The sequence below is a fragment of the Protopterus annectens genome, chromosome 1.part0 (genome assembly GCF_019279795.1).
Source record: "Protopterus annectens isolate FY-2018-M chromosome 1.part0, PAN1.0, whole genome shotgun sequence".
NCBI classification, from domain to species: Eukaryota; Metazoa; Chordata; order Ceratodontiformes; family Protopteridae; genus Protopterus; species Protopterus annectens.
This window is the reverse complement of record NC_056725.1, coordinates 883,371,975-883,394,474: the sequence shown is the minus strand read 5'-3', so window position 1 is coordinate 883,394,474 and position 22,500 is coordinate 883,371,975. Positions and strand designations below refer to the sequence as shown.

Here is a 22,500-nt window from a genome sequence, read left to right as displayed (position 1 = left end):
CATCTGCTTACACTATAGATAATGTTCCCCTTAAATCTGACCCAGTCAGCAGAGATTCAGGTACTTTTGTTGAAAACAGACTCTCCATTGACCGCCATGTCTCTGTGGTGGCTAGAAAATCCTTCTGCCCTTGCACATCTTATCTACTGTGATATCTCCTTAAGTGACAAAGAAGCTATAGTCTCACTTTATTTCTCCCTTATTAGGCCCAGCATTAAATGCAATGCCTCCCTCCTCTGGCATGTAGCTAGTTTAGTATCTAAACCAACTGAAAAGACTTTGATATTTCCCCACCAAAAAGATCTTGGATCTCAGTTCTCTTGGATGTTCTAACAGAGTAACAGCCCTGACCCACCACTCAGTGTCATACAGACTCCTGAGGAGTGACCTCTGTTTGGCCTTCTGTGCTATGAATGACCTAGTGCTTTTGGACCTCTTTACCTACACAGAACCAATGTTGAAGCACACACCTTTTCTAGAGACCAAAACCTTTACTATTAGTACCACCAAATCATTCAAGAAGGACATAACATAGGATATTGTCCATTTGTACAACAGGTTGCGTTTGCATGTAAAGCGTAGCACTTCACCATAAATCTTTAAAACCAGACTGGATAACAGGATGGATAATTATAAATTTAATCTCCCCTAGTACTGACTAACATGGATGAGCTTCTCAATGGTCTGGAACGGAATAGTGTAGTGAGTACAGATGTGTGATCAACAAAATGATGCCTTGTTCTATGTGTAACATTACAAAGCAGCATAGGTAATGCCACACACAGGCAATAATTTAAAAAATGATAATGAAAGGGAAAAATATCCTGCTATCAATAAACATGTAGCAAAACATCTTGAATGATTACTGTCTTAATTTCTACTTGTCTTCTCTTCATATGTTCATATTTTAGTGGCAGTGCATGTTTCCTACTATTGCTTCAGTTCAGATCCGCTGCAAGCCAACATTCATCACTGAAAAATAATGTTAACAAACAAGAAAATGCCAGCTTGTAGATGGTAAGGAACTCAACACTAAGACAATATAACATTTAATTTCTACCCCAAAGCTGTTTACTTTTGTCTTACCAATGGGCTCCTTCAGACCTAAGTTACACTCTTGGATGAAAAAGAAACATAATAAAAATAAAGTCATTACTGGTTTACATAAATAAAATATTTAAAACACAAAATGCTCTACAGTCAGAATACTTTAGTCTGAAGAAGTCCATTGAATGAATAAAAGTGTTGACATTTTATTGAGTCAAATGATATGGGTCAGCTTTTAAATAAAACTGCTTGATAGATGAAAAATGGTTCTGATTAAGTTATTTATATCCCAAATGAAAGCAATTAACCAGTTTTTGTTTATAAAGTATTAAATATCATCAGTGGTTGTTAATGCATTTCCAATTCCTTACCATCTACAACTTGGCATTTTCTGGTTTAGTTATTAATTTTTATATGCTTCTATGTTGTTTTATTTGTTTGTCAGTTTGGTAAAATTATTTTCATAAAATATATAAACACAGACCTGTCATGTCTTTTTTATAAATATATATGTTGTACTGCTTTTTAATAAGGGCATTTTAATAGTTGAAAAAACATTTGCAAAAAGTACCTGTAACAGTCTCAGTCACAACTGCAGTGATGAATAGTGAGGCAGTTATATAAGTGTTATTTGACACATACAGTGACAAAATGGTTGTGTTAAGGCAACGTTCCACTTCGTCAGAAGTAAAGACGAATTGTACTGATCCTGAAACCTGTAACTCAGAAAAACATTAAGAGTTAGTAAAGGTATACTTTGTTTTTTTAACATGCTTTCAGTAACAACATTTATTAGGAGCACACTTACAAATACATTTAATAAGTTACCCTTCCTAGTAAGACTTGATCTAAAATCCCTGGATTTTACAGATTAGTAAATATTTTCATTTCACTGAATTGTAACACTGCATCTAAATCATAATGTTGTAGATACTTCCTACCTAGGAAGCTCATTACCGGTGTAAATAGTTATGTAGATTATATATTGTTCATTTTGCAGCTACAGCTTTATAGGCCCAGCATATTACATAAGATGACATGAAAATGTTACATGTGTTGGATTTGCGGTTAATTTTATCGGGTCACAGCCTACATATGTAATTAGCAGCTGTTGCCTGAAGTGGTTGAAGGCTAAGATGCCAACCAGGAAATTTAATAAGAATCATAGATTTAATAGTGATGTTCAATAAAATAATGTATGCCTATTCTCCACTGTTGTTTTTGATTAAGGGTCATCATGTATATGTTTTGCTATTTACATATTTTCATTGACTATAAATAGGTATAAACTCCCAGCTACATGAAGAAAGTTTCTCAAAGAATGAAAAAATGAATAACAATAGCTATCCAACTGTTCCAAGGAATGCATTTGACATACCCAGAGTACAATAAGTAAAGAAAATGCAGCGATAAAGTGGTTGCATTCCCTGCCCAAACTTAGGCATAACAGGTGGCAGTCCTCACATGTTCAGCTTTAGGAAGTGGCAGTTTGTCCACATAGTTATGCATGGGTGGGTTGCATTCCCTTCTCATAGTTCAGCATAGTAAGATGGTTGTCCTCCTTATTTCAGCATGGGGAGTGCTGTCCTTCTATAGTTTGGCAGAAATGGAATGCTGTATTGGTATTAGTTTCAGCAGACATTGAGGTCAAACATATGTGACAAGCCAGTGCTGGTAGAATTGCATGATTTAAAAGGTATAATAAAAGAAAAGTCATGGCAATAGATTCTAAAAAATTTCCCCCAGGTCATCACCAGCCCCTGCAGGTCCATGGCTTATGCAATTTGCAAACTAGCCTGAAGATGAAGTATAATAGGGGTGGGTGATCTTTACTGCTTATAATCACACTCAGACTCAGATGTTAAAGTTAAGTTATATCTGTTTACCATGTCAAGTGGTCTTGCAGCAACTCCAGAAAATTAGAAATGCTACGTGGGGTGAGATTTCTTCACACATTATTCCTTTATTGTAGGGGCACACACTATGACAGACAAAATGTGTAGATCCAGTGGCCTTCAAGGAAAGTTGTAATCTGAAGAACATCACATTGCCATAATTACAGAAACTATCCATCATTATATGGAAAATTAATGGCTTGATCAGGCATCATCATCCTCTGGAATTAATATTTGAGTAATGGGTAGAAGTTGGGGAATTAACTTAAAAGGGGAGCTTAACTCAGCAATTTTATAGGGTACTCTGAAGGGTCACCACCATCACCATGCATTGTGTAGCCTTACTAACAAATCAAAGAATAGAGTGGAAATTAGAGCAACTTCAGTCCATGTTCAGGGTAATGACTATCTATCAAAAATGGATCATCAGTGATGAAAAGTTCACCTCAGTAATTCAGGAGTAAGATTCCGACCATATTAAATTATAGAAGTGAAATGCAGCTCGAATGTTTGCAGTAATGGTATGTAGTTTTTTCATCAAAGACATTGAAAAGATGGTCCTTTAAGAATAAACTCATTGAGTCATTATCTAGTAGCTATAGCTCTAAAGATGACATAGAAAAGAATCTCAGGTTGGCACAGTCCATACTAAGCGAGTCACAAATACATCTTCAAGCTGTTCATGCAGATGCCTTTGCAGGTCACAAGATGCAGAGATAATTTTTGCAGCACTCTAATGAAGAAATAATCAAAGGAGAAGGAGACCTTAGATAAAACTGTAAGAGAAGAAATACAGAAAACGTGACTTCATCTGCTAGCAGATGGTTTGCCCATGGAAAAAATAAAGTATCTGACGTCCATGTATAAAAATGCTTGGGTAAAGGTTTCCATTTCTCCTTCTTGCAGACATGTCACCACAGTAGTGCTTTTGAAATGGAATACATTTAGTCATTCTTTGGCCATATCATTAAATCAGTTCAGGCCACAAAATATGCTTGGGGTAATGGACAGCTTATCTCCAAATATGCATAAAAACCTTCATCTATAAAGACCAATGTGGTTTTATTCGAGATCGCCAGCCTTCATTCAGCATCTGCATAGCCAGCCTCTTGTAAGACCATGTGGAAATAAGGAAAATTACCTCCCTATTTTTAAGTTTAGACAACTCAGAAAGCATTTGACAGATAAGTATTGACAGTCATTTTTTTAACAATAAAGTCTGTTGGCTTTCCACATCTAGTGCTTTTACTGAAGGAAATAAAATCCAGCTTCAATTATTATTATTAAAATAGGTCATTATATAAGCCCAGTTCCATGCCATATGGAATCTAACCCAGATAACGCCAGTTTGACTTATAGCTTGAGTGCTAAAGAAGCCAGGATGGCTGAGTGGGAGTGACCAGCCCATGCAAGCCCACCCATAGTGGGGAAGGGAAGCAGTATGCAACAATATGTGTTGTGGTGATGACCACACCAAAAGTTAAACAGGGGACTGGCCGTATGTGTATGATGCATTCATCCTTCTCCTCAATAAGCAACAATTATGGACAACACAGCCACAACAAGGAGGGGTTAGGATAGGTAAACAATGACCTTATGCATATGATGGGGCCAACAACCAATGCCCAACACTCTCCATTGAGGGGAATGAGTAGGCCTAGAGGCTCTGACCCTGATAATGGAATGAAAACAATGAGTCATACACCTCTCATCATAGTTAGACAATGAATGGCGTTGCTCTTGCTTTGAGGAGAAATGAATGGATCAACTGGATGTTGGTACAGGGGTTTGAAGATGGTCAAATTGGGGTCCAAAAATTGATAAATATACATCAATCACTATTAAAATAAGTAACTGTACCAAAAAGTGCTGTGTTTTTCCTTTTATTATTATTATTTGCAATAGTAGTAGAGCCTGGCACAGTAATAGTCCTGCACTGACAGGTATAACAGTGGGGAATGTGAGAATACCATCACTCATTTTCTGACAGGAAAGGCTGACATTGCTATCTCTTAGTTTCTTTGTAGGTTGTTGTAGGTTCTTGTGTGGTGATCTATACCTTGCAATCTGTTCCATTAGGGATGGCCATCCTCCTTGATCTCATGCAGCTTCAAAAGTCAAACAGCTCCACTAATACCAGAAACAGTGGCTTAAATCTCCGCTAGCACATAAATATAATGTATGGAGAGAGGAATGTATTACAATGTCTACCAACTTCTAGACTAAACTTTCAACAGGCACCCTACTAGTCTTCAATCCAAACTTGAATGGTTTTGTGGATCCCATAAATTTAGAGACTGACTTGTTTTGTCCTTCATGAGAAAGGGAGTACAACATGAGGGTGGACATTTACAAGATTTAAATGGTCTTGTGACTCAAGTGTCTTGCTTTTCCTATGATCCAGTTTGTCTGCCGTAGAATCTGGAGGGCAGGGCTTCTCTGGACTTTATGTAATCTTCACTGCCTACTGCAGCACTGCATCCACAACTCCAGGTGTTTGTCACTGAGAGAGCACACCAAGCCCTTATTCAGAAACCATTTTAACTACTGTTAAATTGCAGGTTATAATTACATAATTGTTAAATTACCAACCAAAAGTACAAGTCTTGAAGGTACCATGGGGTGTGAGCCTTATCACCTACTTAGACAAGGTCATCTTAATTGAGAATAACTAGTCTGCAAAAGTCCTTTGGTGGCACTGTCCTTTGGGAGGTGTGATATGAGTCCTAAAACAGAAGGCTATTAAGTTTTGGCTGATCTCTTCAGGAAGATCTAGACATTTTCTGCAAAACAGTCATATTTTATTCAGCAAGGAGTTTGCAGCAATTGCATTGTTGTAACAGTTCAACCTGATATTGCAGTTGGAAGTAGACTCTTTTGTAAAGGGTGCCCTCTCATGGGACTGTGACTCAGTCAACGACTCCAGAAAATACATCAAGAAAGATGAGCGGGCAAGTTGTTTTCTGGCTATTCATGACTACAACCATGGCCATTATGCCTCGTTATCACAGTCATTGTCTAATACTTCATTGGCATTGCACTCATATAATTTCATGGGGTGTTTGAACTTTTCCTCGTGATGTTGAGCCATAGCTTGTATGTGGATATAGTTGCATAAATGTAGTTGTGTCGTTACTATGTGGTTTGGAGTTACCCTCTTTTATTTTTGTCTTGTTAGCTGATTTTGTTTTCTGGGGCTGGCAGGCAGTTCTGATACAATAGAATTTTCTACTGGGTTAAATAATGACCAGCAGGATCCTAAAGCCGCTGATCAGATAACACAATATATATATATATATATATATATATATATATATATATATATATATATATATATATGGGTTTACCTCAGTCTACCAAAATTACAGATAACCAAAATGCAAAACTTCGAAACAACAACATCGAAACATCAGTACAACAAAATATAACAATACCGAAATTCAGAACAATGAGCAATCACCTGCAGATGTTACATACCAATCTCAACACCCTATACATTATTGTGAAAACAATCGCAGCAACACCTTCACTTTTTTCTCAAAAGAATTACCAGCTGAAAAGTCTTCAAGTGTATACCATATAACATCCCGTCAATTGGTGTACTTTGAAGGGACACACATCTATTTCTAACAAAAGTTCCATTTCTACATGTTCAAAACTGTTCCTTTAATAAATTTCATGACATCATCTATCCATTTGAAACACATCATTTCAACACAAAACTCTATCCCACACCCCCTGCAAATTATATATACCAAGTCTGAAATCACACTACAGTGGAGAAAGAGGTAAATTTCCTGATCCTAACCGTATTGCAATCTCCATTCAGAAGCTCCAAGTGCTGTGTAACATCCGCAGCTGATAATTCTTTTGAGGAAAAAATACTTAAAGCTGTTGTTTTCTAGGGTGTTGGGAGTGGTGTGTATTACTATTAAACAGCTGGGGATATCTGTATCTTTTTTTGCATGGTATTATCCTGAAGAGGGCAGGAGAACTACAACCTGCACAGTTTGTGTGAGCACAGTTGTCAACAGAATTTTTCTATGTAGATCTCTGATTTGCATTCAGTTCTTAGCATTAAAACCTGTTCATAAAATCATGCAGATTAGATTACAATATACTATCAGTTTATGTGCTGGTGGAAGAATGCTGACAAGCTAGATGTGCTATCCATTTGGTTCTTTTAATAAGTCACTGTATATCAGTGTGTGGGGAAGTCTCAGTAGTTGTAAAGTGGCTATAGTTATTCAGTTTTATTGGTAATAAACAAAACATTTTGGCCAGTGATTTAAGGGAGCTTTCCTGATTCTCTCTGCTGGAATAATCCCACAAATATTTAATGTAAGCATGCCACTTATGTTATAGCACAGGATATCTGCCAAAGATATCACTGCACTGCCTATGTTTAAACTATTCCTGGCAGAAAACAGTTGTCAAAGACATGAAAAATTATGATGAAACTGAATTAAGAAACATTTTAGTCAAAAATGCATTTAGACTGTCTGCCATAAATTGCTTCTAGAAAACTGCTATATAGAGCAATAGAACCAAGATCAAAACATAAGTGTCAAAGCTAGTACCTTCTTTAAAGAAAGTTACTAAACAAATCCACAAAACAACAAGCAATAGAAGTATTAGCTAAAAGTACTGTTAGATACAGATTACTGGTACATAAAGTTTGGGAAAATAAACTAACACTACATATTTCAGGTCTTCAGCCTTTTGTTAACTGATATCAAAAGCTCAACACCCAAGAACCCTAAGTCCTCTTTTACTCTCAAATCCATTCTTGCTCACACTATAAAAAAGCTCCTACAAAAGTTAAAACCTTGCTCTAATGCCCCAGATGACATTCCATCCAACTTTCTCCAACTAACTGCTGATGGCATAGCCCTTCCAATCAGCATCCTAATCAATCGCTCCATTCAGGAGTCCTATGTACCACACTTCTGGAAAAAAGCCTTCATCATCCCCCTACATAAAGGAGGTACAAACTGTTCAATCTCCAACTTTCGCCCTATTGCTATCCTATCCCCTATCTCTAAGATACTTGAAAAATGTATTCACCTCCAATTATTACCCTACCTATTGGACAACCAACTACTAACTCCTACCCAACACGGGTTTAGACCAGGACATGACACCACCACTGCCCTTCTTTCCTTCCATTTCATTAATTCTGCTCGTGACTCTGGGAACATAGTTTCTACCCTCCTCCTCGACTTATCTAAAACTTTCGACACTGACTCTCATGTGCTTCTACTTTCTAAACTCTCCCATCTTAATCTCTCATCTTCATCTATCAAATGGTTCTCCAGCTATCTCTCAGCCAGGGAACAAGCTGTAAAATGGAACTACTGCACTTCCTCTTTCCTTCACACCCCAACAGGTGTACCCCAAGGCTCTATTTTGAGTCCTTTACTATTTAACATTTTCATCAATGATTTCCACCAAAGGATCCCCAATGCTAAACTGGTGCAATACGCAGACGATTCCACTATCATCTGCTCAGCCAAAACTCTTCCCTTACTAATAAACCTTACTCAAGAGGCCTTCTCCTCCACTGAGTCCTGGATGCTTGACAATCATCTAGCCCTAAATGCCTCCAAATCCAAAATAATGATCTTTACCCCTTCTAGACATACTGCTGTTGACAAACATCCTTCTCTATACTTAGCCTAAACAAAACATCTATTGAAATAGTTCCCCATACAAAACTTCTGGGCGTCCTTATCGATGATCAGCTAAACTTTGACATCCACCTACAAACCAATATTAAAAAGACTCATCAAAAACTTGGAATGCTTTATCGACACAGACGCTACCTTTCTCTGTCTTCTAGACAACTCCTATCTACCACCTAGCTCCTAGCCTCCCTTTTGTATGGACCTCCACTACTCTCTAACCTCCAATCATCCCTAAAATCTAAACTTTCCTCATGCTATAATAAAATTTCAAAGTTTGCCACAGGATCCAAATCCTCTGCTCACCATTATAACTCCCTACATGCTCTAAATTGGTTGGAACTCTCAGGCTACTTAAATTTCATTCAACTAACTACAGCACACAAGTTGGTTTTTAAACCTTCTAACTGTCCATCACTCTCCTCTTCCTTAAAACTTCACCAGCCACATAGAACACTTAGATCCACAAATCAGAACCTCTTAGAACTTTGCAAGCCTTTACATGCACCAGGGCAACTTCTACTATCATTCTCCCTTGCCAGATTATGGAACTCTCTTCCCCTTTACATTAGAACCACCCCAAACCTACCCTTCTTTAAAAGCCTACTCCACTCTCACCTCTCCTCCCTCTGGGAGTGCTCCTGTACCCATCCTACCTGATTCCTGACACCTATCCCTATTCTATTCTACTCTAATCTCTGCCACTGCTTCAATTCATCTCTCTAAAATTCCTTTGCCTAAATACATGGTGTATTAAATGAACATAAATTTATTGGTTTTGCTAATATTTTATAAGTGATTGACTCAGCTCATACATTTCAAGATATGTAAAATCTTGTCTTGCTGTATATTGAATGTTAAACTGTTAACCTTATATGCTGAACTAATACATTGTATACTGTCTTTCTGTCTGGAGCTTTTCTCCTTGGGCCTCCATTGAAAACGGGCTACCTTGGCCCAATGGACTTTCCCGGTTAACAAACTGGGGGTATCAGTCAATTAGATTTAACAGTTAACTTAGTAAATGATGGTAAGAAAAAGGGGGTATGATATATATTGCAAGTAAAGTGGTCAGCGAAAGATCAAGGTGAGGAGTAAGGCTAGTTAGGAAAGTAGTGGAAGCAATGTGACTTACCAGTTTAGTATTTAATTGTGGTAATGTCTTAAGTCCAGTAATTACCAAAAGCAACAGTGGATCATCTGATAAAACCTATTTAACTGATAAATTAATGAATGGACCAATAAAACACCCCACTACCACACTTAAAATTCCACGATTTCTTTTTTATGAAAATATAGCATAAAATAAATGAGTGATTTGGAGCCATCTATCCTGGCACAGTAGTCTTGGCTACAATTCGGGTGTCTCAGGTCTGATTAACTGCTCAGACATCTGCTGGAGCTAATCTGGGAGAATGGGCTGTTATGCAGTATCTACAGGAGAAAGGAGGTGTAACAGCAGGTCTCACATTGCCACATTCCAAATTAAGATGGGCAACAAATGCAAACCCAAATGCAATCTGGAGTTAGACGTGTGGTTCACCAAGCCATTGATAAGTAGCAGCCCCCATCATAACTGCAGAGGAGCACACACTTATATAAGGAAGACATAGTGGCTCCCACAATTATGCAAATCACACCCCCACACAGGGGAAGACATGGAGCTTAAAACAGAAATATCTTGCTGGATGGCTGTATTGGTGAGGGCTTCCTTGTGGGCCTATGGACAGGTCAGAAGATCATCATTGTTAAGGAATGTTGTGAACTATTCAATGAGTCTTGAGGCTACAAAGGAGGCTCGATGGAGACAATGGACCTCTTCTGTAGACCTTTAAGCTGAAGATCAAGGCAGTTTGTGGTGTGAAGTGGTGAGTCATTCAGTAAGCAATAGACTGCAGGAGAAATCAATGGTCTACAATGGATGATGTAAAGCAGCATTCACTCCTACCTGAATGATGACTTCCTCCAGATGGTTCTCACCTTATAGGGAATGAATAGGTACAACTCATAGAAACAGAGGGGCAAAAAAAGCCAGAAAAGAGAAAAAAATAATAAATAAAATACTGAAAGATGTGCTGTACTATGCCAAAGCCATTGGCTGCTTAGCTGTCCTACTGCAGTGTCTACATCATGGCAGGGGTGGGAGCAAAGAAAAAGTGACTCTTCCATTCTCTGCCATTCTTTGTAATGTGCCATAATACCGGACCTCGCAACACAAAGAAAACAAAAAGAAACAAGGATTGTCACAGAAGGACAATCAAATAAAGTAGCAACTGATTTCCTACAGAAACAGAATTGGTATATGTATGTATGGGTTCCATTCAAATGATGAAACTCTTAAGAGTTCAAGAATTTGAATTATTGGCTGCAGTGTTAAAAAATTAACTTTTCAAATGTTGCCATTGTTAGGTGTGTGGGGATTGGGAAATTTGCCCTTTCCTCACTGTAGTGCGATCTGAGAGTTGGAATGTGTAATTAGCAGAGTGAGTGGGTACAGGGGAGACTTGTCCCCTGCAAAAAGAAATTGCTTTTATTTTTTTTTCAAATCTATTTGATTTAAAGTTTTATATATTTGAATCTTTGTAATCGAACAGTTTTAGTCTGAGTCATGTGACATAAACTTGTACGTGTACAATTTGGTTGACATCTGTTTAGTCAACACATTTTGGATGACTAAGCAGGTGGTTGACAGATGTGCAAAACTGCACAATTCATGGGGTCGGAGAAGATGCCCTTTCCCCAATATTGTAGTATCTTAGAGTTAATATAAACAATTAGCAGGTGATATGGGTCCATAGCCCCCCACATGGAGGGTAAAGACAGGTTTGCTACCCTGCCAAAAACTATGTTTTCCTCTTTATTTTAAGGAAGCATAATAGCATGTCGATGTTTGGAGCATTGACTTTTTCTTGTCGATGTAATGAATATTGACATTTGGGTGTTTCAATCATTTTCAATAAACCAATCAATATATTTTAATCAATCATACTGTAAAAGAGAGAGCTTGTAGTTGATAATCTAAAACTTACTTGTCTTTGATGCTGAATTATTCCTAGCTGTTTTATCACAACACAAGTTATTCTACCATTGTGTTAGTATCACAATGATTAAAACTTAAAAGATTACTTCTTTGCACTGTTATTACCATGTATAATAAGCAAGTCGCATTGCAGTACTACAGTTTAGATGCAATGGCAGGCTACTATAAGTACAAACTGCATTCTTCTGATAAGAAGATAACTAGAAGGTGCACTTTTACATTTTCATTCTCACTGTTTATCTATATCTGCTGTATGCAGTACAGTTCAAAAATGCTACTTAAATACATATCAGACATTGGTATTTTACTATGTAGTATTTAGCAAAGACTCACCGAAAATGTTTTGGTAACAGTGACATTTTGTTTAATAAAGCTGTAGTCTGAGTAGCGCATGAAGAATTGTGGATTGCTGTAAAGGTTGTAGGGGTATCCAACATTTATAGTTATTTTTGCATTTCCTGTCACACCTTTGCCATTGGTATCCCTGTGAAATGAAAACATTAAATGTGAATTTTTAAGCAGCATATTGTTATATCAGACTGCTGTCAATATATTTACACATCATTACTAAGAATAACTATGCAGAATGATGAGGTATAATGCAGCCATACTTCAATTTGCATGCAAGAGAATTAATTAAAATATAAATTTTCTTTCAAATTTTTACCAACAGCCCCTCTCACCACAATTCCATTTAATTTCTCTGTAAAAGTAGCTAAACATGTTCTTTGGGCAGGCTCATCATAACAGTAAATCATAATGTTTGAGTTTACTTAACTTCAGTATCACAATCCCACTTCCTAACTAGCATTTTTGAAGTGAGTGGCTCTTCTCCATGTGGAAGAAATGCAGTTTTTGTACCTGCTTAGGTGTCATGATACTTAACTATACATAAGCTGCTACATGTTCACTTCAGTTTTTTTAGCATTTCTGCATGGTGTGCATCTTGCTGTAGTATTGGGAAAAATGTTCTCTTGACAAGTTTACCACTGTAGACTTTATTTTTAATTTTACTAAGATGACATGACAGATGAACCAAATGTGCATGAATCTGCAATCACTTTACAGAAGTGTTTGTGGTAGCTAAACCATCTAGGAACTATTAATTGTGTGCGATGTTTACTTTGTCTGGGGATTCAGACTGCAATGTGTAACAGTGTGAGCAATGAGCTAAAGTTAAGCAACTCACTAAAATAAAATGACTAACAGTGTTAAACACTTATTTGGCTGAAAAACATTTCCAAGACATTAGAAAAGACATCTAATACAAAGGCCATGTCATGTTCTTGGAACAAGCAAAATCAAAACACATGAAACATAACACCCTTTAGATTTTGTTGGACCACGGCCATGACTCTGATGAGGCTACCACAACACTTCTGGTGACTCCCATAAAAAGCAATATGCAATCTGCCACTTAAATATCTTCTAAGCCTCCACAGCCATTGCTTTAAGTATTCCATTAAAAAGTAATGTGCTTTAGTGCACATATTTGTACTGATTTCTGGTTTACATAAGACTGGGTTGGAATTCAAGTAGGTAGAAGACCCATATATTTCTAGAGTGTAATGTGGACTGTTATCCCAGCTACAAAGGTTCAAGTCTCAATTGGAAAAATGGACAACTCTCCTGACTTGCTGTTGATTGCTACAGATTACAAAGTTTTGGCACAGAACACTTTATCAGTAAGTACAGAACACTGAGGACTGATGTAGGTTCCCTTTGGAGATCACAGTGCATCTTGGTTAAAAGTAACAGAAAAGGAACTTTCTTCAGCAGCAATAAGGCCTCTGGTTCTAAAAGCTGGAGAAAGAGGAATCCCTCTTGTTTCTTGTTGGGAAGGTTTTCTTTATTCTTTCCTACATTACTCTCTTCAGTTTAGTCAATCTGAACATAAAGATTCCTCATTTCACTTGTCTGGGTTACCTCACCAGGAGATAACTGTTATTGAAACTATAATATGAACAACCACTGAGCTGAAGTCCAAGTTTATTATGATTATCTAAGCATGTCACAAATCTTTAAACTCAAAGTATTACGGCATGTTACAAGAGAATGTTTAGCTGAGAAAGTGAAATAAGTTTGCAAAATTGCAGTTCTCTTGACAAAAAAAAAACAGTTCATAAATCAGCATATAATATTCATCAGGGAACAATGCAATGCAGCTAATAGTTGGACATGATGAGCACTCTGTTATAAGGTAAACAACTAAATATATACTGTTAAAAAATACAAAACTCCTTAAGACTGCCAAGCAAATACCAGTTCTAAAAGTAAGCCATGTCAAATGTCAGTGCTCAGCATAAAATCAAACCACAGATTCCTTTAGGTAGCAGTCAGTGAAGGAGTCCAGTCCCAGAAATCCATAGTATAATTAAAAAAAAAAATCCACAAATGGCAACCCTATAACAAGCCAACAAACAAAACAGTTGGAAGTTTCTGCCCTAAAAGAAGGTACTTGGAGATGCTCAGGCTACCAGAGTATGCTGATAAGATATTACTCCCATGTTTAAAACATGCCAGGATCTTTGATATCATAACATTTTACATCCAGGCAAAAGGTACCAGTCCACAGAGTATTATATACTTGATAATATGATAAATAGCAGCCCTCGTTTGTTTTGTAATTTCAAAGCTGACTCATTAAGTGTGACATTGATTTCTCCCTCTGTGGATGATACTCCTACTCTGTTGGGGAATCTTTCTTTTACAATGTAGGTTGTTGAAAAAACTTAGTTTGAAAGTCTCAACATCCACTACCCTAGCAATCATTCATAACCCACTATTGCCTGGTTCATGTGATAAACTATCATTTCAGTATTTGAATTTACTCTGCTCCAACAAAGATGAAACATTCTAAGGAGAAGGAAAATGCATATAAAGGGAAAATAATAAACAGGTCTACATACACTCTTAAATGTTCTTTTGATACTGTAGATGCAATGATTACAGTAGGAATTACTACAGTGGTAACAAGAAGACGTGTTTGAGTGAGGTGAGAAAGTTCACTGCAAAATGTTCCTGTAGATGGTAGTCACAGTCTACTGTTTGTCAATAAGAACAGAGATCTGATAGCATTTTATCTGAAAAAAAGGTAAAATTGCAATGCACTCAGATAAGAGGTAAAGCAGTTTGACCCGCTTGAAATGCCAAAGGCTTTGCTTGGGTTCATTCTCACTGAAAACCAAACATTTAGTAGCAAAGCAGATGATTTCATGGCCATAGCATTAACCAGGAAAATTAAATTAGACGACATTCTGACAGGACATTCTGATGCCATCACATTATTGGCTGCAAGATTTGAGGCAACTGTATAACAAGTAGATCATGATGATAGGACCAAGAGTAAAATATATAAATTATTTGCTTACAAGAGAAAGCAAACATAACGTACTGTACAAAGTTTGTCAGGGAGCAACTGTCTCAGTGGACTAGCTTACCTTAAAAGTCAAATAAATGTTGAATGAACCCACACAATATTCATGCCTGGCCTGTTGACAGCCACAAGTCAATCAAAACACATACTGGTATACATTATGTGTTCTACTCTGAAGAGCAAATTCTGTCTTTGGTCTAGAAAACAAACAAGATCTACAAAACCTGGGGACAAAACTGATTTCTCAGTTGCCACACAAAGCAAGCAGGCCCATTTCTAGGCTGCAGTATAAGAATGTAGAGACACAAAACTGAAGTTTAGACTGCACCCTGCATTCTTCAATCTTTTCCAGCCTTCAGAAGCTAAGACGTTTATTGATGCTCAGAAGCTTTGGTTTGTGCTCATAGGAAAGTATCAGGCAATCAGTCTGCAGACCATTACAAGCCTATCCAGGCAAACTCTTTTCAAAAGTTACCTAGCCTCAAGGATGGCGAGACAATATAAACCAAGGAGAATTTTGCAGCTGCCTATCCAGCTGCCTTGGATGGCCTTGAAGATGGCAAAAGTGCTACTCTGCTTGATATGTAGTGGAAGTTTGTTCTGAAGAATAATTTGGGATATGAATCTATCATGCTGTTGTGTCTTATTTATCTACTGATGAAGGTTTAGTTCCTTTAAATGAGTATTTAAGGTACCATTCATTCTAAGAAGCAATAGAAAGTCCAGTAGGGCTGGATCTTTCATAGCTAGAAAGGCTAAGCATAGATCTTCATGTAGAAGTCTGTAAGAAACTGGGTACAGAAAAAAGGGTTCACTGTCTCTCCTGATAACAAAGATTTTTGCGGTCACTGATCTTTTTGGTCATTAGTCTTTGAGTTCTCTCAAGTTGTGTGATATGTTTAGACAAATACATGCCAAAAGATGCATTGTATTCAATAATGGGTCTGATGAGATACAAGGGGAATTAAGACTTCCTTGGACCTAGAAAAGATGCTTTTGGCAATTAGATAAACCAAATAAAAGGCTTTCTGAACTTCTGTGGAGACATGCTGGTCAAATTATCAGGTATTATTAACAAAAATGCATAAATTCCTTACAAAAATGTCTGATTTGATGGGTGCATGACCCATATGGTAAGTGAAACTATTGCGTTTACAACAAAATCAACTTTTGTTACATTCTGCAAATGAATGGGAGGTCAAATAAGTTTGGATCTTTCATGGCTTGAAAGGCTAGACACAGATCTCAATAGAGGAGTCTATAACAGTCTGATGCCACTTCTAAAAGTAAAAATGTTACCAGTTCTATACTACAGGGTTCCACAATGGGCCCTTCCTATTTGGCATTTATTTCTCAGTCCTTAAGGTCAGCACTCTTGACCTGTTTGCACATGAATGTAAAATGGTATTGAACATCACTGCATTGGGAAAAGAAGGAAGCCATGTTAAGATAAAAATGGTTGCAATGAGAATAAGGAGGTTTAGGAGTATTAAACAAGGTTTGAAAGTCACTGTTGGTTGTAAGCACCTGATAAAATGCCACAGGTATCTAAGAAAAGACACTTACAACTGTGTATGTACTGCATTACTTATTACATTTAGTTGGTAAGGAACCCCCTGGTGACTGAAGATATTTAGTTTATCTCAAAATTTCTGTGACTTATTCTGAAAAATGAGAATAAAAGTGTTGCAGATTATGTATGAAGTTGAAAAGATGGATCAACTGGAAAGGCCTGAAGATGGGCATGCAATTCATAGAAAGGCTGCAGTGCCAAAGAAATAGCATGAAGGGCAAGAATAAGTCAAGAAAAAAAATGTCACATTCATGTGGGGAAGAGATGAATGACCTAAAAAGGGAAGAAAATGAAAAGAGAGAAATGAAGAGGAAAAGGAAGTATGGAACGAGAGGTACAAATTAATACTATGGGTGACAAAAATTAATGAGAGAACTGCAGATTAATAAAATGTTAATGGTCAATACATGAGGGTTGTCAAATAAATGTGTAAAGCAAAGAAGACAGGAAATATGTATTGCTATGAAATAATTTATGTCTTCTGAAATCCTTGCAAACTGTTGGATTATTTTAACAATAAATCAAAATATTAACATATCAGACAAAACAGAATCCATGATTTACATACAAAAGTTAGAAAAACATAAATAGAGACTGGCAGAGACAAAATTAAAAAAAAAATTGCCATAAGGCTGAAAGTCTTGTGATAAAACTATAATACTACATTCAGTTTAGCACTTTGTTGTCTATTTTACTTCTTTTTATTCACCATTACCAAACATGTTAATAAATGTTAGAAAATTGTCATAAGTTTATGTTGTAATAAAAAATGAAGTACTCACAATACAGTGATGTTTCCACTTAGGCTCTGTTTCTTTAATGCGATATATGTGGGTGGAGCTGCCACAGTAACATCAAACCCTTGTGACACTGAAATAAAATGAAACAAATGTGAAAGAAACCACACTGTAAGTGTAGTAGGGAAAAAGAAAACAATCCTATTCAGTCTTATTTACTTCTTCATCTTATGCACCTTCTTGAAAGCATCCCCATTTTAATGTTCTAATCAAGGTACAAAAACTGCAATACTCCATGAAACTATGAAGTATTGCCCAGGTCAGGTGAAGAAAATGATGTATGAACCGTTTAAAACTTTATTGTCAAGCACATTATATACTTACCAGCAGTGTTCAATTGGTTCTCCAAGAACAAATGAAATGCCATCAAGGGTACAGGGACCTTTTTTTCCAGGGGTAATAAAAACCCACTACTCACACTGTAATCTTAATCATAAAAATCTTTAATAAACACAGCATCACTATTTTCTCCCCATACCAGTAACTTTATCTCCATTTTGTAATAGGGTTATTCCAATTAAACTTCATCCTCAGAATGACCACATTCTACCACAGGACATTCAAATACGATTGAGAGAATGATGTGCAATGTAAGTGCATAATACCAGACTTGGAAGAAATCCCATCAGATTTTGAGCAATTAGTGCTCAGTCTCAATACAGAATAAAGGACAATAATTTTCCAAATTATTACTGGCATACAAGATCATGAATATGCAAGAAATGCCTTAGATATAGCAAACTTGCTGGCTGACAGATTCAGCGAAAACTTCACCCCTCTGTCCCCCCATCAGTAAATCAGGACATCCCCAGTGCCTGCCCCCTTCCCCTTATATCTAGGGAACAGGTCATCACTGCTATCTCAAAGGCAAAAAGTACAGCCTCCATGGGACCCGATAAAGTCCCAGGCTGCATCATACATGAACTCAGGCAGGAACCTGCAGCACCATTAGGCACCCTATTCAATCAAAGCCTGAGTACTGACTTTGTCCTAGCTGAATGGAGGACAGCCACTGTCATCCCTTTGCACAAAAGTGGAGCATCCACCGATCCAGGAAATTATAGACCCATCAGCTTAACTATCCTGATCTTCAAGGCCATGGAACGAATTATCATGGACCTCATTAATGAGGACATTACCAACCTCCAAACACTCAGTCACACACAGTTGGGCTTCCTCAAGGGGAGCTTATATCTGTTAAATTTGGTCAGCTTATTTAAGACAGTCACCAAAGCCATGGACGAGGGGAAAATGATGCACAACACCTACCTTGACCTAGCCAAAGCCTTCAACACTATTCTCCACTTGGGCATAATAGATAAACTCTCTCAACTAGGCATCAATCCATGTGTTACCAGATGAGTAGCAAACTGGCTCACTGATAGAATACACCTATTCAAAATAGGGGAAGCCACCTCAAGCAGTAGACATGTAACAAATGGTGTACCCCAGGGTTTGGTCTTGGGGCCTCTGTTATTTGGGATATACTTTTCTGAGGTGCAGGCCAAAACCATGGGCTATGGTAGACCAGGTTTGCAGATGACTGCAAGCTGAGTGCAGTCATCAGTTCCTCTAGGGATGTGGACATCCTCCAAGAGGGTCTCACTCAGACAAATGACTGATGCCAGAAACATGGCCTCAAGCTGAATACAAAAAAATGCATCATCACCCCCTTTGGAGAGAGTGTCATCCCCACAAATTATCACATTAATAACAACTCCTAAGCACGTAATCAGTCATGAGGGATTCGGGTACCCAGGTTGATAGCAACCTGACTTTTGACCACCATGTTGCTTCCGTTGTATGAAAGCCTTCTACATGGCCCACCTCATAAGTAAGGGTATCTCATCCAGGGACAAGGAGGTCATAGCATCCCTTTATTCTTCTCTTATAAGGCCCGTTATTGAGTACAATGCCTCATTTGGCATGTACCTTCGTAAAACACATGCAGCAGCTGGAGAGACCACAGAGGTTCCTCACTAGGAGAATCCAGGATCTCAAACATCTGCCATACACAGATAGGCTAAAAGCTCTATCCTCTACTCAGTTTCATACAGACTCCTCAGAGGTGACCTCTGTCTGGCATACAAGGTGATCACGGACCTCTCCCTGATGGGACTGCTGCATATCTGCAAGTCAAGTTTCATTCCAGTAACCCGCATGAGCAGCCTCAACCTGGTCATCAGTAGGACTTCTTGGTGGGACAGGTTTGTGTCCCAGAGACTCCTCCATCTGTGGAATAGACTCCCTCTCCATGTCAAGCAGAGGACCTCTTTACTCTTTTTAAGCGCAACCTGGATAACTGGATAGGAAACAGAAAATACATCCCTGAGATTCCACCCATGTCCCTGCTGGACAGAGGCATCATGTGCTGACTTGTCTAAACATGGGCTAAACTCTTGGCTAGGATTATAAGGGCCTCACAGCCAACAGCTTAGGAACCTCGTATGATCCTATGATTTTTGTGTTACCTATATAGCTTAAGTAAAGGGAAAATAAATATCACCGCTACAAAACAACAGAACAGTGAATCTGGTACTGTTTATTTCATGTAAAAAGGGATCAATGTATGAAATGAGCAGGGTAAGGCATACCAGACATACATGATTCAGTCACTACCATAAACATGCAGGATTTTAGACCTAGCATTCATTTTTATATGAACAGAATTACTGGCATAAACTGCTAAAAAAAAAAAAAAAAAAAAAAAAAAAAAAAAAAAAAAAAAAAAACATGTTTAGCTTATCAATGTCAACAAAGATATATCAACTGTGTCAAATACCTGCAAAAGACACAAAGATGCCTCTACTTTATTAGTAATCAATAGGGGTAGAGGACATGCCCCTAACAAATAAGAAGTCATAACCACTCATCTCTGGGGCACCATAATATTGTTCGTTAATGAGAACTTTTCCCAAGATCTTTGACTACATTAATGATGAATGCTGTATTCTTATCTAGGAATATCTGGTCCTCCCTTGTATATATGAACTATGATAACTCATTCTATCAAACCAGACACATCCTCTGTCCTTGTACCCATGATCAGTTCAACATCATTACAAGGTCTGTGTCTGAGGTGGATAAGGCTCACCTATACATGTTGGAGGTCAGTTTCAGGACAAAGAAGGCTGAGTGGCATCCATTACATTACCACCATCTCACTAAATATCTGTATTTGTAAGTTTTTGTCAAAGGACTAAAAGCACAGTGCCATATGCTTCCAAAATAGGCCAATCCAAAAAAATATATTAATGGCATCAGATACATACTTACTCAAATGATAGGTACTGCATATTATAAGTAACTGTCCAACAGAAAGCACAGCAATGTCATCTGTCTGTTGTTATGCCCTTCCAAATTCTATCTGTCCTATTCATCTAAATCATAAAGGGGCATATGTCTGTTATGATTCCATGTACCCCATTTTATGTTGTTTAAAAGCATCATGTAAGCTTATAAATGAATGACATTTTCAGTTATAAACTTTACCTCATGTCTCTTCTGTGACTTTGAATGGAGCCAAGCAGGATAAGGTAGATTAAAATACTTCACCTATGTACTTACTCTGGTAAATATCTGAAGTATTTCTAACAGTGATCTTTTCATCTTATAAATCTTTAATCTTTCTTAAACTCCAGCCACTGATCACTTAGAAGTTGAAACAGATTAAAGCCAACAACATGTACAGCCCACATCTGAGGAATCCTTTCTACTTTTCTGGTAATTCAGCTATCTCAAGAGTATTTCTATGCCAATATATATCCTCTCAACTACCACTGTGAGTAAAGTGGACAAAACGAATAATAATAAAAGTGACTATAAAATCCTTAGTATATAAAATCTGTACAGGTGCCTACATTAACACTGGCATAAGAAATATTTTATAGCCTACCACTCACAAAACAACTACATATTTGCTGGCATAACAACATGTGCCACTTGTGGAATTTATTGATATCAGCTGCATTGCTTCCCATCCATCATCTCATAGTTAAACCCCCACTACAAAAGAACAAAAAAAGAGGCAAAATAAAAAGCCTTGCACTTTCAAAACATGTAGACTAATATTTGTATGACTTTGAGAAAGATTTGTATAGCAATTCCTACACCTCAGCACCTCCTGATATACAGGAATCTTTAGTTCAGATCTGCTCACCCTAGGAAAGGAGAAAATAAATAATAGAACAAGAATTGTCTCCACTGGACCAAACTGCACATCTCAAAATGAATGTACCAGGCAATGTCCCATGGAAAGACGGTTTGTGATCAGGCAAGCAACGAACATCAAAGTTAAGCAACTTAGATTCCAACATCAGTCTTTGCCTCTTTTTCCATCACTTGGCATTATCATTATATATGTATAATGCCTAACCATTTCTGGTGGTTTGCCTCACGCTTTCCCCATTTTTCTTAACTATTGTATCCCCAGAGCAGCTTTTCATTGCTTGCAATATCTGGATGACTGTGTGTGCATGTGTGTGTGTGTGTGTGTGTGTGTGTGTGTGTGTGTGTGTGTGTGTATACAATTTTACGCAGTTGGAATGCTTTATTCTTTAACAAAATAATGAATTTATGCTCATAAGTATGACATACCTTTTGCAACTACAGCGAAATGTTTCACGATTTCAGTTGTTTCCTAAAAAAAAAAAAAAAAGAACAAGAAACTCCTATTACTATCAACTGCTTAGCTGTATGATAAATTGAAGGAATTAAAGTAAAGACAGCAATGCTGGGGTTAGTAGGAACGGTATTTGTTGGTTGATGGAACTGCTGCAATCAGTTATAAATATTACATAAGAAGGTTATGAAAGGTTTTGTCAGCCAAGGAAAAGAAATTAAATGAATGTCTGTATGTATTCCAGGCTAGTAAACCTAACAATTAATATATCACTCTGGTATAAAAAAATTTTCCTTGGTTTTGGCACTATGTGGAAATTTCACAAGTCTCTTCGTGTTATCATGTTAAAGTTGCAAATTCATCACATATTATCATTATTAATGACTACAAATTGCATTTACAAATGCAAAATGCAACCCCAGTCCATAAAACAAATAAGCCTAATATGTCAGTGCTAACCACATCAG

The 22,500-nt window shown here is 37.4% G+C and overlaps 1 protein-coding gene across 2 annotated transcripts in view; it reads right to left on the bottom strand.

The window, feature by feature from the left end:
• The window catches only part of LOC122795620 (CD109 antigen-like), a 647,366-nt gene that overhangs the window by 512,827 nt on the left and 112,039 nt on the right, over positions 1-22,500 (bottom strand). For both annotated transcript variants that reach the window (XM_044063888.1, XM_044063895.1), the window contains exons 6-9: positions 22,009-22,051; positions 17,398-17,485; positions 12,000-12,150; positions 1,619-1,763 (exon numbers count right to left, since the gene is read on the bottom strand). In XM_044063888.1, the coding sequence (XP_043919823.1) occupies positions 1,619-1,763; positions 12,000-12,150; positions 17,398-17,485; positions 22,009-22,051 (427 nt within the window). The remainder of the gene's footprint in view (positions 1-1,618; positions 1,764-11,999; positions 12,151-17,397; positions 17,486-22,008; positions 22,052-22,500) is intronic.